Source organism: Maniola hyperantus, chromosome 2 (assembly GCF_902806685.2).
Source record: "Maniola hyperantus chromosome 2, iAphHyp1.2, whole genome shotgun sequence".
NCBI classification, from domain to species: Eukaryota; Metazoa; Arthropoda; class Insecta; order Lepidoptera; family Nymphalidae; genus Maniola; species Maniola hyperantus.
In genome coordinates, this window is record NC_048537.1 from 11,551,188 (window position 1) to 11,567,693 (window position 16,506).

The 16,506-nt window shown below is 34.3% G+C and overlaps 1 protein-coding gene across 7 annotated transcripts in view; it reads left to right on the forward strand.

Moving 5' to 3' along the window:
* The first annotated feature begins 8,419 nt into the window (after positions 1 to 8,419).
* The window catches only part of LpR1 (Lipophorin receptor 1), a 232,665-nt gene continuing 224,578 nt past the window's right edge, over positions 8,420 to 16,506 (forward strand). For all 7 annotated transcript variants that reach the window (XR_004674959.2, XM_034979393.2, XM_034979412.2 and 4 more), the window contains exon 1: positions 8,420 to 8,804. Coding sequence is in view for 6 of the 7 variants with exons in the window: in XM_034979393.2 (XP_034835284.1) it covers positions 8,669 to 8,804 (136 nt within the window). In the remaining variant the exon portion in view is untranslated. The remainder of the gene's footprint in view (positions 8,805 to 16,506) is intronic.

Here is a 16,506-nt window from a genome sequence, read left to right on the forward strand (position 1 = left end):
TTTTAATTTTAATTAATTAACTTACCACTCATCCTCTTCAAAAATCTTATTAACCGAATCGAAAGGCCCCAAAGGCATAAATAAAACACATTACTTAACAGATAAAGTATTTTATTAGCCTTTGAACTTTAACAAATGTAGGTACTAAATAATTGGCAAAGGGCTTAACTTTCGTGATAAAAGCATGTTTCTCTAATGAAAAGTTCTTGTTAATATTCTAAAGTGGGACAGTAGGTAGCAGGCAGTTTACACTCCAAGAAATCTTTTAATAAGAGTAAGAGTCTCTTTATCTTGATTGCGACATAAGTACAAGTAGAGCTACCTTTTGAACTGTAGCCCTATTCTTAACTAGCTGACCCTGCGAACTTCGTTCCGCCTAACAGTCGATTCAAATTTTTTTATTTTTTTTAAAATTCCCACGATTTAGGACTTCAGTACTTTGCAGCATCAGGATTGAGGAGTTAGGATCCGAAGTTCAATGATGTAGCCTATGCTTGGTACCTAAAATTATTTTGCATCATCCGCAGTTCCTGAAACATTATAGTTTAGGAGTGCTGTACCCTACATCATCAGGGTTGAGGAGTTGAGACTTGAAGTCTGAGAATAAAGTCGTTGCTTGGTACCTACAATATGAATTCACTATGAACACTTCCTGAATCTTGATAACTCAGGCGGGCAGTAACCCTGCAGCATCAGGATTAAGGAGTTGAATCCAGAATTTTTTATGTGACCACCACGAAAACTTTTTTTGTTGATTTAAAAAAAAAATTGCAAATCGGTCCAGAAACCTCGAAAAAATCGATGTAGAAAAAAGAACCACCTCCTTTTTGACAGTCGGTTAAAAACCGATTACCTTGAAATATTTACGGAACAATTTTTAAAATATCCCCTTTCTAACAAAAAAAGAATGAATGAAATCGGACTACGCGTTAATGAATTACAACTCAGTATACATTTTAACTTTCATCCCCTCTCCTACGGGAACCATGCTGAATTTCGGGATAAAAAGTATCCTATATTCTTCCTCATAGTATGACCTCAAATCGTACCAAGTTTCATTGGAATCCATTCAGTAGTTTCAGCGTGATGTGACAGACAGACAGACAGACAGACAGACAGATAGACAGACAGACAGACAGACAGACAAAAATGAAAAAAATTACAGTTTTGGGTTCAGTATCGATTATAGAGTGCCCTCGAAAAAAAATTTTTAAAATATCTTCAATGTACAGAATTTTACCTGTTACAGTTTTATCAATACACAGAATTTTACATGTTACAGTTTTATTATAAGTATTGATAATATGTACATAATATAGGTACCCTACATACCGAGACATGTTCGGTAACTATGGACCTCATAAGAAAGCTCAGTTACTTAGCGGGCGATGTACAGAGTTATGCTTAGAGTTTCATTATCGGTTTTCTACCAATTTAAAAATGAAGAGATCCGTAGAAGAACCAGTGTTATTGACATAGCCCAACGTGTTGTAAAACTGAAGTGGAAAACGTAGTTCGAAAAACCGGTAGACGTTGGGGTTCCAAGGTGTTAGAATGGCAACCTCGCGCCGGTAAGTGCTGCGTTAATTGGCAAGACCGTGGTGTGTACTTACAAGAGGCCTATGTCCAGCAGCCGACATTTATGGTGGACGATGCTGATGAAGCCTATTTATCTATAGACGTTGTTAGCATCATAATATTTACAGAGTTCTACAACCCGCTCGATCGACGATCGAAGGTGGCAGGAAATGCGGGGGTAAGGAAGGCGAAGGACAGCGTGTGGTGGTGCGCTCTCCAAAAGGCCTATGTTTAGTATCTAGCATTGAACGGTGCAAGCAGACGGATGGATAATAGATCTTACTTCCGCTCTTCATAGAGGACAGCTGGAATAAAGAAGCGAAATCGCAGCCAAGGCCATGAGTTAGATTTTATACGAGTTATGCCAATTTATGTTTCTATTAGTTACCTAAATAAATTTAAGTGTTGGTATCTATGCTAATATGGTACTTACCCATGTTTTATTGGATAAATAAAAAAACCGGCCAAGTGTTTTTGTAAAACCTTACAATTAAATTATTGTAAAATCCTAAAAAACGTGTTACTTCTGAATAATTTTAAGTTTTCACTCTATCGGTAGTCCCCATTGTCTGCCAATTTTTATATTTTATCAGTCAATTTGGATTGCGTGCGGTAAGAAATTCTACAATACACAACGGCAAAACTTGTTATTCCTTGATTCGTAAAGAGCTTCATAGAGCTTGTCGGACACAATTGACGTGTGAATTGACAATAGAATATCCTATTGAGAGGGTAACGCCCGTAACAGTGTGGTTGGATTGATACAAATAGACTAAGATTTATTTATAGTTTTCTGAATTCACTCCTCGTTTTGATATATCCAACCCAATTTTATCTAAATATTTATAAAAAAAAGTTCTGGATCAATCACTGCCTGAATCGACAACATCCAGCCTCTTTAACTTAGAAAGCTAAAATTTTGTACAACAGTTGCATATATTTGCATTAATTAGCATTAATAATTGCATTATATTGCAGAGCCGTCTTTAACCTATTGGAGGCCCTGGGCACATTAGAATAACGGGGCCCCTATGATCTTGACAGTAGGTAAAAATAAGAAGGCTCGGATATAAGTCAGTCTTGACTGGTTAACAATCTCTATGGTCCTATGTTTGAGAGGGCCTTTTTGACCTTTGCTTTTATAGAAATAAATATTAAATAGATTTTTCGGTAATAATGTAGCGGTCGGTCGTTAATAGTTTGGTGATTTGGTGATTTGGTGGCTGCGACTAGTGGGCCCCTATCGATCGTGGGCCCTGGGCACGTGCCCAGAGTGCCCAGTGGGAAAGAGGGCCCTGTATATAGGTAGAAGGTATACTGTAGACAAGTAATAATGGTGGATTCAAAACAGTTTTCTAGATTGCAAGATTGACAATGACACCATATTTTATAAGAATAACGTGGGTGGAGATTGTCTAGATCCCTCTAATCTCAAGTTTCTTTTTATGGTTTAGGGAAAGTTTTCCTTTATTTTTGAGTAGGTATCTCAGTAATTGGGTATTTGACTACATCAAAAATAAATTATTTCTCAGTGAGTATTAAATAGAGGGTCTTCTAAAATACGTAAAATCCACTTCCTTTGTTGGTTTTAAGTGTAATAACCATTTTAAATTATCGATTAAACTAAAAAAAGCATGTCAAATGATTGTGACGTTACACACCGGTATTTCATAGAATCTCGCATACTAAGCGCGCGTTTTGACGTTTGATAAAAAGTTACTGATTTGACTAGTTGTCAAATACCGTATTGTCATAATGTTCATCGAACACAATCAAATAGCAATTTAGCATTCTTTTTTTTCTACAGAACATTTTGTTACGAAGTACTTACCTACTCTATTTTTAGGGTTCCGTACCTCAAAAGGAAAAAAGGAACCCTTACAGGATCACTTTGTTGTCTGCCTGTCTGTCTGTCTGTCTGTCTGTCAGTCAAGAAACCTAGAGGGTACTTCCCGTTGACCTAGAATCATCAAATTTGGCAGGAAGTTAGGTCTTATAGCAGACATGAGGGGAATAATCTGAAAACCGTGAATTTGTCGTTACATCACAAGAAAATAGTAGATTATTAACCAAGGGGATAAAGCAGTGTCTTCTGTCGCGGGTGACGATTTAAATCGCGAGCGTAACGAAGAACTCGAGGTTTACTCCCGAGCGTAGCGAGGGTGTTAAAAACTTAAATCACGAGCGAAGCGAGGGATTTAAGACGAGTCCTGAGTGTAGCGAGGGATTTAAGTTCACCCAAGACTAAGACAGCTTTATCACCGAGGTAAATACTCTACTTTTCGTGCCATTTGCGAAAAAATTAACACAATAATAATATGAGATAAGCATTTATTAAACGTATTTTTAGAACATTAACTTGTGATTAACTTATTTATAAAAATAAATTAAAATAAACATAACGTTTATGTACCGTACATAGTACATATTTGAAGAAAGCAAAAACGCGGCAAATTCCTAGACTAATATTTTTTTGTCGGAAAAGCAAAGGCATCAAGCTCATAAGGCCTCGTCGGTTTTCGTAATTTTATTTAATAATCATAACTGCATAATAAATGCGTATTCCTTTTTCAAAAAGATGTATAATGCTTTATATACAAACTCAATGGTGTAAACACAGATGTAGTCTGTCTGTCTGGTGGGAGGCCTCGGCCGTGGCTAGTTACCACCCTACCGGCAAAGCCGTGCCGCCAAGCAATTTAGCGTTCCGGTATGATGCCGTGTAGAAACCAAAGGTGTATGGGTTTAATAAAAACTGCCATAGGTACTCCTTCCAGGTTAGCTCGCTCCCACCTTAGACTGCATCGTCACTTACCATTAGGTGAGATTGCAGTCAAGGGCTATCTTGTATCTGAATAAATAAAAAAATAAAAAAAGTTCAGTATAAATTTCGGTACCTAAGTATTCCAAATTTAAATCACATTCTCTCCCTAGGGGATGAATGAAATTCAGTACAATTTTCTTTCCCTGTTTTTAACAGATTAAAAATGACTACTGTTATGTACGCTTTTTGTGGCATTGAATGTCACTTTTTTGAGCAAGTGGTACGAAAAAATTAAAATGTGTTCATGAACAAATATTGCTATTTTCAACTTTCAAAGTAAGATTACTATACCATTACCAAATGTGGTATCATATGAAAGCGCTTTACTTATACATTCTAAAACAGATCTTTATAAATTTTTAGGCATAATAGTTTTCGATTTATTGAAATTATCATAATGGAATTTAAACGGAATCATGATCGTTTCACTACTTCAGTACTGCAGTGAACTTCGCGAGCGCCCGCCAAAATAGTACTTTGTAATTGTAAGCTTGGGGCATCTCGATCTCAATCGATAAGTTGATAAGTTGACGTGATAATGAAGAAAATATAATCATCACAGAGCGCAAGTCTCGTACTTTTAAAATATCTATCAATTTTGATGATATATTTTGTGTGGTAAGTGGGTCAATAAAGTTTGAAAACAACGTAGCTCTTGCATATTTTATACTTACTTTCCATATAAACTCATTTTACCTACTTTACACAAGAGTTTCCTTTGGTACAATGCAAAAAGGGGCGTAATTTTCGAGGTATACACAGAATCGTTGTCACGAGATAAGGCATGAATAACCACGGAAGTCGAGCTGACGAAAACTTTATGCTTACGATTTATCATAAAGCTTCTTTGTGAAAAAAGCACCGAAGTCTTGTTGCGTGTTAACGTGTCTACATCGTCAACATTGAGATAAGAACAACGAGGGAGGTCGAGATCGGATCGACATTTTGTATACTAGGTATTTACATAATTTTAACACGCTTTATACTTATTAATTGCTCATCTGGAATTTCGTATAAATCTAAATATATAAAAGAGAAATACCACTCACTCACTGACTGACTGACTAATCACGAAATCAGCTATGAAACGGTTTTGAAAAATTAACCCCCTAAGGGAGTGAAAGGGGGGGTCGAAGGTTGTATGAAAGTCCTATGTTTTGAAGTTAGAGACGTGAAAATCGACATTTAGGTTATTAGCTTTAAATAATAAAAATCTGTACAATTCAATTTGGGAAAATCCCCCCTTAAGGGTGGTAAAATAGGGGGGGAATGTTTTTATAGAAAAGTTATTTTTACTTGAAATTTAAAATGTAGGCTATTTCTAGGGGGTAGGTATCAGATAAGAAAGGTTCTAACTAAATTCCCCCCTAAGGGAGTAAAATAGGGGTGGAAGGGTTATATGAAAATCCTATGTTTTTAAAGTTAGAGATATGAAAATTGGCATTTAGGTATTCTGGGTTCCGTGCCTTAAGGTGAGACTGAGTGAGTAGGTAAGTGAGGCCTTTTGCAGCGGGAAAATTTCAGATCTCATGAGAAACCAGAAATTTTACGCGGACGAAGTCGCAGGCATCTGCTAGTAGTAAATATAGAAATCACTAGGGAAGTCAATTATTTAACAAGAGTAATATTTGTAAAAATATTACAAAGTCAACTAATAAATATAGATACTATCTTGGCTCTGAGCCATTATTTTGCTTTGTTTTGTCTGGTTTTATGTTTTTTTTGCCATTGAACTCTACGTACTGAATGATGACATAAATAAATTATTACATAAGAGTAAATAAAAAGATTGACCAGTGACCACCAATCACCATATCCATTCCAATAATAAAAAAGTGTGTATGTCTGTCTGTCTGCTAGATTTTCACGGCCTATACATCGTGTTCACAACAGTGCATTTGCAAAAGGAATGCTGAATTGATAAAATTTAAATAATACGGGCCTGAAAGGCACGGATGTAGATTTGCTCCTTTATTTAAAAAGAACGCCCGAATGGCTCGAAGGGGATAAAAATGTCGACGCAATCAAGTTTCCTGATTTTGTCTCAACACACACTCACATCCTGGAAAACATACCCAATACTTTACGAAGCGATTGCGGATCAGTCGAGTCACAATCAACCCTTTCTTTTTCCGATATCAAGTAGGTACTTGCAATAACAAAAAGGATAGAATCGGACCCGACGTTATTTTCCTTTTTGGAATATCAAACAATTTGCTCTTGATGTTTCTTTGTTTTGAATAATTTTTTTTGATAAATATTCATTACAGCTATTCAAATTTTGGTATTAAATTAACCCTTGGCTGAACTGTCATTGTTAAATTTGACGGAGCTGTGGGTTTTATTCAAGTATAGATTTGCTGCTTTGAATAAAAAGAATGTCAGAGTGACTCGAATGTCGACGCAATCAAGTTTCCTGATTTCGTCTCAACACACATGCATGGAAAACATACCCAATACTTTATTTACGAAGCGATTGCGGATCAGTCGAGTCACAATCAATCCTTTCTTTTTCCTATATCAAGTAGATACTTGCAATAATAATATAAAAAATGGGACGAATTGAGAACCACCTCCTTTTTGGAAGTCGGTTAAAAAGGATAGAATCGAATCCGACGTTATTTTCCTTTTTGGAATATCAAACAATTTGCCCTCGATGTTTGTTTGTTTTGAATAACAAATTTTGATAAATATTCATTACAGCTATTCAAATTTTGATATTAAATTAACCCTTGGCTGAGCTGTCATTGTTAAATTTGACGGAGCTGTGGGTTTTATTCAAGTGTAGTACTGGTAAATTGTGATGTTTGTGGTGTGGCTCGTTTTAGTAATGTTGGCAGTTCACGTGTTTTAGTCGGGTAGCGGTTTCTTATCTCTGTTGCGTGGTAGCTGGTGGTCTGGGTGATGTGCGTAACGGCCGGCCACGCCCCCCCGCGGCGTCTTCCAGCATCACGGTGAAGATGCGCGCGCATTCCTACCCCTCATAAGGCTTAGGCTACACGCAATTATATATTTTTGTAAACATAATATATTTTAATAGTACTCAAACGTGTAAGGATTTTTGAGACTATAATAACTATAATACTTGTAAATATCACAAGCAAATATGTATTTTATCAGATGTAAAATTTAGTAAGATCTCGATTCGCTGATATAATACATACTCGAATATTAGCCTCATACTTATATCAATTTCTTTTTATGTTGATATGTATAATATATATTATATACTTTGATATTTATTATTGTATCGTTTAAACTACACTCAACTACAACGCTGATTAAGTCCTACTTTTTTCGAGGTGGCAATCTTATTAGAAGTTTCGGGAATTCACTACCTATAGGTATTATTATTTTTAATTTTGCTGACTATCTTGCGGGTTTCATTAGGGTAACCATAATTTTAAATTTGTCACATTAAAACCACTTAGGTACAGAACGAAAGCCGCATCTTTTCTGATATTTTGATATTTCAGTAAGCACCTGTAAAGATCAGAGTTTTACGAACTCCGATTTAGGGACCCATCTACAAAAGTGGTTGTGTGACTGGAATTAGATATTATATAAGTGTAGTACCTACCTACCTAAAAAATAAAATAAAAGTGAATAGATAGGTATATTATATGTGTATCTCATATAAAACTTTGTATGTTCAAGGAGACGTCTTGCAAAAAATATTTTAGTAAAAAGGTAGGTACAAAAACTTTCATTTTTATAAAAGGCTTCAAAAATGGAGGCAGTTCTCAATTCGACACGTGGATATGCTTTGTACCTATCACTGTAAGATATCAAAATTAGCTTCGTACGCAAAATAAGATTGAGTGTAGGCACCCCCTAATATTACGTGTCGTCCGCGCGATGCGTTGGGAAAAATCTCTAGCTAGAATCAGCAGCGCAGCGCCACGGTACAGTCGCCGAAACTACGACGTCACGTGCGCCATAACGCCATCTACCGGTCGCCTCTACAACGCAGCACACCTGCCTTCGGCTGGTTCGGCAATCGGCAGACCGCAGATACGACGATCGACATTCACCGTCGCGCTCGCACTAGTGGCACGTAAAAATAACCTCTAAACGTCTGATCGTGAATCAACCAATCGTCCAAATATTGTCTCACGTTTATTTCGACAGTGACATTAATTACAGATTCAGTGCGAACTGGAACAGTGTTAATGTGATATAACTGAAAGGAGTTCTGGATTGATTGTCCTGTAGTGTATCTTGCGTGTGAATCTGTCAATAACGAAAGTTTGTAAGAACAAAATAATGTTCCTTTTGGTGGGCTGTCGACGGGCAGCCCCCAAATTTGGTGCCAGTATGTGGTGGTATTTATTTTTTTGTGTGTTATATACTAAAACTATTGGTGTGTTCAGTTCGAATACCACTGGAACAGTTTCTGGCAGTAAGTATACAAAACCTATATTTTTAATTGCTATAATTTATTATTTTATTCAAACTAAAATATAACAAGTAATTGGAATTGAACTATAATTGTTTGTTCTACCCGGAAACTGATCAAAAAGAAGAACCTACATAAATAACATAAAAAATACTATCAAGTATTTTATATTTATATACGCCAAGAACAGGTTTATTACGCGTACACGTACCTAGAATTTACATTTTAGAATGTAAAAATATTGTTTACGTTATTAACCATATTATGTAGGTAGGTACTGTTTACCTAATAGATAAGATAACAATCTGAGCAGATAGTAGTTCATCCCTACGACAAAAATTTGCTACAAAATTTTCTTGCAAATTCTCGCTAGTTAAATAAGTAGTGACCTTAAGATTCTTGGTTTTGAATATCTTACTTGATATACTTACCTAATTACTACAAGGTAAACAATAATATATTATTTTCTTCTAAATAGGTATATAAAAGAGAAATACCACTCACTGACTGACTAATCACGAAATCTCAGGAACTATAAAGCCTACAAACTTGAAATTTAGAAGGTAGGTTCTTTCTAGGACGTAGGTGTCACCAAAAGAAACGATTTTGAAAAATTCCCCCCCTAAGGGTGTGAAAGGGGGGGTCGATGGTTGTATGAAAGTCCTGTTTTTGAAGTTAGAGACATGAAAATCGACATTTAGGTTAATAGCTTTAAATAATAAAAATCTGTATAAGTCAATTTGGAAAATTCCCCCCTTAAGGGTGGTAAAATAGGGGGGAAAAGTTTTTATAGATTTTTTTAACTAGATTGTTATTTTTACTTGAAATTTAAAACGTAGGTTCTTTCTAGAGGGTAGGTATCAGATAAGAAAGGATCTAACTAAATTGCCCCCCTAAAGGGGGGTCGAAGGTTGTATGAAAGTCCTATGTTTTTGAAGTCAGAGACGTGAAAATCGACATTTAGGTATGCTGGGTTACGTGCCTTAAGGTGAGACTGAGTGAGTAGGTAAGTGAGGCCTTTTGCAGCGGGAAAATTTCAGATCTCATGAGAAACCAGAAATTTTACGCGGACGAAGTCGCGGGCAAGTGCTAGTCATATATATTATGTGGGTTTTATTTATTCAATACTATCTAATTGTCCATGTTATGGTACGTAAGTAATGAATCTACAAAAGTTATAGTCATGACTATATTTAACTGTCAATATTACTAATTAGTAACTTCACTGACCATCGTTTAGTAGGTATATTACGTCAACTATATTTTATGTTTAGACTTATATAAAAGCCTCTTTTAGAATATATATTATACAACATATATAGGTATTTGTACATAAATAATGTTTTGGAAATTTTGTACAAAACTGTACTTCTATTTATTTATTTATATATTATGTTTATGTAAGTATATAAATTTGATTCAGCCCTTTACATTGATTTCACGCTTATTTGCATTACTGCATATCCAAAGGCTGTAACGGAGACGATTTACAACATATGATGACATGACATTAAAACAATACATACAAACATTATGATAAGTATCATCCCAACTAGCAAAAAGTGGTTTTGTAATTATCCCAAAACCAAAATTTAGCGGACTTATAACGAATTTATAAGCGCTTACTAGCCCGGGAAAAGGCCCACTTTATAGGTGTGTTTATTCTAGTAGCACCCTGATAGTACCCCTGCTGAATTCGATTTACGACTATAAGATCCTTGTAACGGCACTGTGTGAAACTATATGATCCCACAAAACTAACTATTAGTGTCTAACAAAACTAACTCGGATTATTACACACTCCGTAATTCTTTTACAAGTTTATATTTTGTTCGATCATTCGGCTGCAATAATTTAGTGTCAATGAGTTGTGGATAAATGTGAAAATATTAAAGGTATGTATTGATTTGCTTATAAAATGCCAGAGTGATGTTATTTTATGTTTTAGTTAGATATTTTATGAAATATTGTGTTCACATGGGAAACCCACATTTCCTGTGAAGTATACAATGTTTTAGGTTAAAATTTTAACGCCCCTCTTAAAATTAGCATTTTTACATATGTCATATTAATAAATTATGTGGATTACTGTTGAAGTTGACCGCCATTTTCAAAGCTAGCATTTTAAAGTAAGTTATAAGGCCACTAAAGGAAAATCGAATCCATCACACGACATGTTGTATCATAATTAGGGTTTCGCAATGTCAAAAAGAAAACCAAAACGATACAGTACCTATATATTTACGAGGTGTACTAGAAAAAATCTTTAACATTTTGAGGAGTTTTTCGGTACCAATAACTCAAATAATAATAATCACAAAAATTAACTGAGTATTGAATATTAATAATAATTATTAATCAATTTCACTTCAAAACTAACCTGAACTGTATTTTGTGGATATGACTTTATAACTGATTTCACTATAATTGGCGTTGACTAGTACAACATTTATTTGAAATAATATACTTAAGTACTTATTTGTGTTTAGGCATCAATCAACATTCGGGCTGAAGATGGTTATGTTTCTGGATATCGACCGATTTTTGATCAAAAAGGATTTCCGTTCACTAAAAAAATTAAAATGGCCGTGGGCAGTTACACACTTCGTTTTGTCTAACATATGCTACGGTTGTAACTATACTGTCTCTAGAGATAGACCTTTACACTTCATTGAAAATCAAGAATCAATAAGATCATTATTGTATCAAGATTATTTTTGGTGTGAAAATTGTTCTGTATATACAGTTTATAATCACTATCCAAGCGATGAATGCGAAATATGTAATTATTAATAACTTGAAAGAAATTTTTACTGTTTAGTTGTTAGTAGTAGTATAATAATAATATATTGTTGGATCTGTAGCCTATCGAGCTACGGTCTCAACAATATAATAAATAAATAAAATATATTATTATTACTGTTTATTGACATTATATTAATTATATATATTATGATAATAGGTTATATTATATTAACTATTGTTTAATTTAGAAAAAAAGCTATTTTTTTTAAGTATTATTGCAGAACTTTTTGTTGTTTTAGTTATTAGTAAGAACATACCTACTTGTATTGGCTTTAAAAACTCGTATGAAGGCTATGGTGGACTTATTCGGAATTATACTAGCTGATCCCGCGACTTCGTCCGCGTGGATTTAGGTTTTTAAAAATCCCGTGGGAATTCTTCGATTTTATGGGATAAAAAGTAGCCTATGTCCTTCCCCGGGATGCAAGCTATCGCTGTACCATATTTCATCAAAATCGGTTGAACGGATGGGCCGTAAAAGGCGAGCAGACAGACAGACAGACACAATTTCGCATTCATAATATTAGTTGGATAATTTAATTTTTGAAATATGTAGAAGTCCTAGATCTAAAGATTTCTAGAATAAGCCACATAAAATGTTAAATTCCTGTAGTATTTAATATGTATGAAAATGTTCAGAAGTAGGTAGTTTGATAAAATTCTTAAGTTAGAACTACAATTTCTTATTGATTTTTAAACTGAAACTGAGGTTTTATTTAGCTATTTACAAAGTTACCATGACTAAGGATGGATTCCTTTACCTAAGAAGTAGATAATATGTAAAAGCAATCGAAACTCTTACGAAATGTAATTATTGCAGTAATTCATATTAGGATAAAAGTAGTTAACCAAAGTATCTCATGAAAGTACCTACTGATAATATAAGTATAAATTAGTCAAGTCGGATTTTTAACTTGTGTAACTTTTAATTAAATTGATTTATAATAAAAAACAACACAACATTTTAGTCTTTTGCTTTTATTTATAAGTAAAGCCCTATTTACAACGTATGCAATAATGGCATGAAAATGAATTTGTATTAACCTGTGGATATCCACAAGCTTGCACTTTATATCTGTAATTTTATAGTCATTTTCTGACTTTTAAGTTCTCTGCAATCACATTTATAAATATTTAAAACTGAAGACTCTAATGGTTCCTCAAATGCATCTTCAGTATTTTCGTATGATAACCGTGTATGTCTATGTCCTGCTCATTACCTGCGAACTGTAATGCCCATTTTTTCATATCTTTGCGCAATTCATTATTTTTGTCGTAATCTGAAGTTTGATCTCCAACATCACTTTCAACCTCGCTTGATGATTTTTCATTTGTTTTTTTTTCAGAGTTCGTATCGTAGTCCATTATATTACTATTATTTTGTACGGAACCCTTAGCACTTTTTTCAATACAGTCTTTGGCTGCTTCAAAATTCATATTTTAAACTTTTACCATTTCTTGGTAAGTTTGGCAAACTTTCCTTTTATAGCTACCACTTTTTTGAACCTTTTCCACTTATTTAAATCCATTTTATACCTAATATAAATTCACTATTATAAAAACAATTAAAACTACGATCAAAATGGTTGATATAAGATTATAAAAGCATTTGTAGAATCATAATAAACATATTTTGGTTTATAACACCTTCTTCAAGAGTAAGTAACCTTACTATGTCTTTGACAAAAGTTTTAATAGTACAAAACGATCTCAATGAATGCAGTTATAGGATTGTATTTATATAATGCCACTTTACTCTTGCGAAATACTATTTTAAAACCCTGTACTTAAAATGTACTTGTAATGGAATCAAATATAAACTTATTAGTTCTTATAAAACCAGTAATAAGTGTTAATAGTATCAAAGTAGTGCTGAGTATATTTACACTTATAAGTAGCTTTTATCGGAGACACAGGTTTATAATCGCCAGTGAATATGATCTTATAAGCTCTTATAAGTGTAATTAACTAGAGTAACTATTCTTCAGTATGTTTAACCTTGTACGTAGCTTTTATAGGAAAGCAGAGCTTATAGTAACTCGTAGGCGTGATCTTATAAGCGCTTATAAGTGTAACTAACTAGAGTAACTATTCTTCAGTCTGTTTGCCCTTCTTTGTAGCTTTTATAGGAAAGCAGAGCTTATAGTAACTAGTAAAGTTGATCTTATAAACGCTTATAAGGTTAAATTTAAGGGTGATTTTGCTTATAGTCTAAACAGCATCTTTCAAGGCACTTAAAGGAGTATATACTCCTAAAACGTATGCATTCTGGGATTATTTTGCTTGTTGGGATGTTTAATGAGCGATCGGTATAGTTACCTCCTATCGCATTACAGATATCGAAAGTCTTCTGGGAACGTAGGTACCTACCTACTAATTATAAATGAGTGATTACTGCATAAGTGATAAGTGCATTAATTCAAATAACTATCTGTTTCCGTTCCGGTTGGATTTCCTGATCACAATCACAGCCTCTTTATTATACGGTTTAGCGTTTGAATTATCGTGAGTTACATGTATGATAAAACGGCTTTACTCACGTATTTCGTCGACCTTAGCCCAACTAGTTTCGAACCTATCCGGGGTCCTTTTTCACAAGGACATGGAAAGCCGTTTTGTCATACATGTATTAGGTATATAATATACGTTCCATAAAGTTGATTAAATAAGTTGAACACCAGTTATTGTCATTACTGCATATCCGAATGCTATAACGGAGACGATTTACAGTAAATATTCTGTTATCATATTGTCTAATGCGCGATCAATATACCTACATATCTAATTGCTATAAATGGATCGTGTTACAGAGATCGATATTCTTCTGGGGAATATTAATTAGTGATTAGTGGATGACTGCTAAGTGCGTTTAGCTTTAATTCCCGTTTCCTTTCCGGTTTAATCTTGTACGAAAAGAATAATAATGTAAATAAAAGTTCAAACATAGTCAAGTATATATATCACTACTAGTTAAGTTAGTACCTTATAAGTTTTCATAAAATTGGTGCTGATTGTTTAGTTTGTTAAAACATGTTTACTTACCTGGTCTTAAATGATTGTAATACCATATGTGATACTGATATAAAATGGGTACAAAATGAGTTTGAATCAGTCAATTGGCATGTCAAAAGTACGATTTTAGTCCTTATTTCAAATGTGAACCCTTGTGAACCGTACTTTTGACATGACAGTTACACATTAACAGTTAAAATGACAGTTATTATGGCGTGTGAGAGCTCATTTTGCACGAACTATACTATACCTATGATGAAATAATTTTTTATTGGTTTCTTATTGTTGCTGTATTAATCACTGGTTTTACTATTTTTGATGACATGTTTCTCGAATAACTGTCGTCGCATTTTATCGGGCATTTATAAAAGCATGGACGTAGGAAGTAATAATTGAAAAGTCAACAATGATGGATGAAATTCTGAAAAAGACAATGACACAATAGCAGTTCAATAAGTTTCTACAATCTGCATAGCATCGGCAAAAGCCATGCCCGTTAGAATTAGCTGCTTGGCCCTATTCAGGAAAAATGAATTAATGAATTTTCCATATATCATTGCATACTAGACCTATTGTAAAACAAATATTCCTCAGATATAAGTACTAATTATATCAAGTATACTTTACATTTTTGTATAAATGTTGATTCTTAATAATTACAAAAATGGAGACAATTCTTTTCAATTAAAGCGTCACGATCAAAGTCTTTAAACAAAGATCATATAAGTCAATCAATAGCCCCATGGTGTAATTGATTCGAAACATTGTAAACAATGTGATGTGGTATCCATAGTACCTATAAACCTATAAATAATTTATTAGTAGGTATGTAGAACCTATACATTATAAAGGAAAAGCTGACTGATAGACTGCCTGGTCTATCAACGCACAGCTCAAACTAGTGGATGGATCCTGCTGTTTGGCATGCAGATAGCTATTAGGACGTAAACGTCCGCTAAGAAAGGATTTTTGAAAATTCAACCACTTTGGGGGTAAAACAGGGGTATGAAATTTGCGTACTCCACGTGAACGAACTCGCGAGCATAAGCTAGTATTATATAGATTTAGAACTTAGTGTAGTAGGTATAAGAGACTCATATAAATAAACAGAGTACTGCGCGTTGCCAAAATCCCAAAATAGAGGCATTAACAACCGAAAGTCACTTAAGACATCATATTTCCTGAAACGGTACACAGTTCAATAGATGTGTATGGCAAAAAGCCAATGTAAATTTGCTATTATTGTTTATCATACTAATTACTATATTGCGAATGATAACTCCTGTATTTTAATAATTTACTACCAATTAATTGAATAACATGATCCTTATGCTAACATGATAATATTAGTTAATAGCTTACGCGAGTTATCTTGTTCACGTGTCTTAACTGCTACTATTATATTAATGTTGCATTATTCTTTCCTTTCACACATGTTGAATCTGGAAATCATACATATTATGATGATAAAAGTTCAAATTCTTGTTCAATGTTATGTTTCGATATCGAATATCTAAGTAGTACCTTTTGGTAAAGATAATACAATATTACTTAATAATAATAAAACGATAATTCAGACTGAGCGTATGCCGTGGCAGCCGGCCGCATCCGTCCTACGGCGAATTGCGCTGGTATCCTCGTGCATCCACGGATTGAGCCGGCGCGCGTGCTTTCTAAGGATTGAGTCGGCGTGCATTCCACGGATTTAGTCGGCGTACGTTCCACGGATTGAGTCGGCTTACGTTCCACGGATTGAGTTGGCATGCATTTCACGGTTTGAGTCAATCATATTGTCATAAAAAATATCTTCTGTCTTTTGTTGACGACCCCCTGGACCTCCCTCGGCCTGGACGGCAGGCATCCACGTTTCGTGGTATGCGCGAGCAGA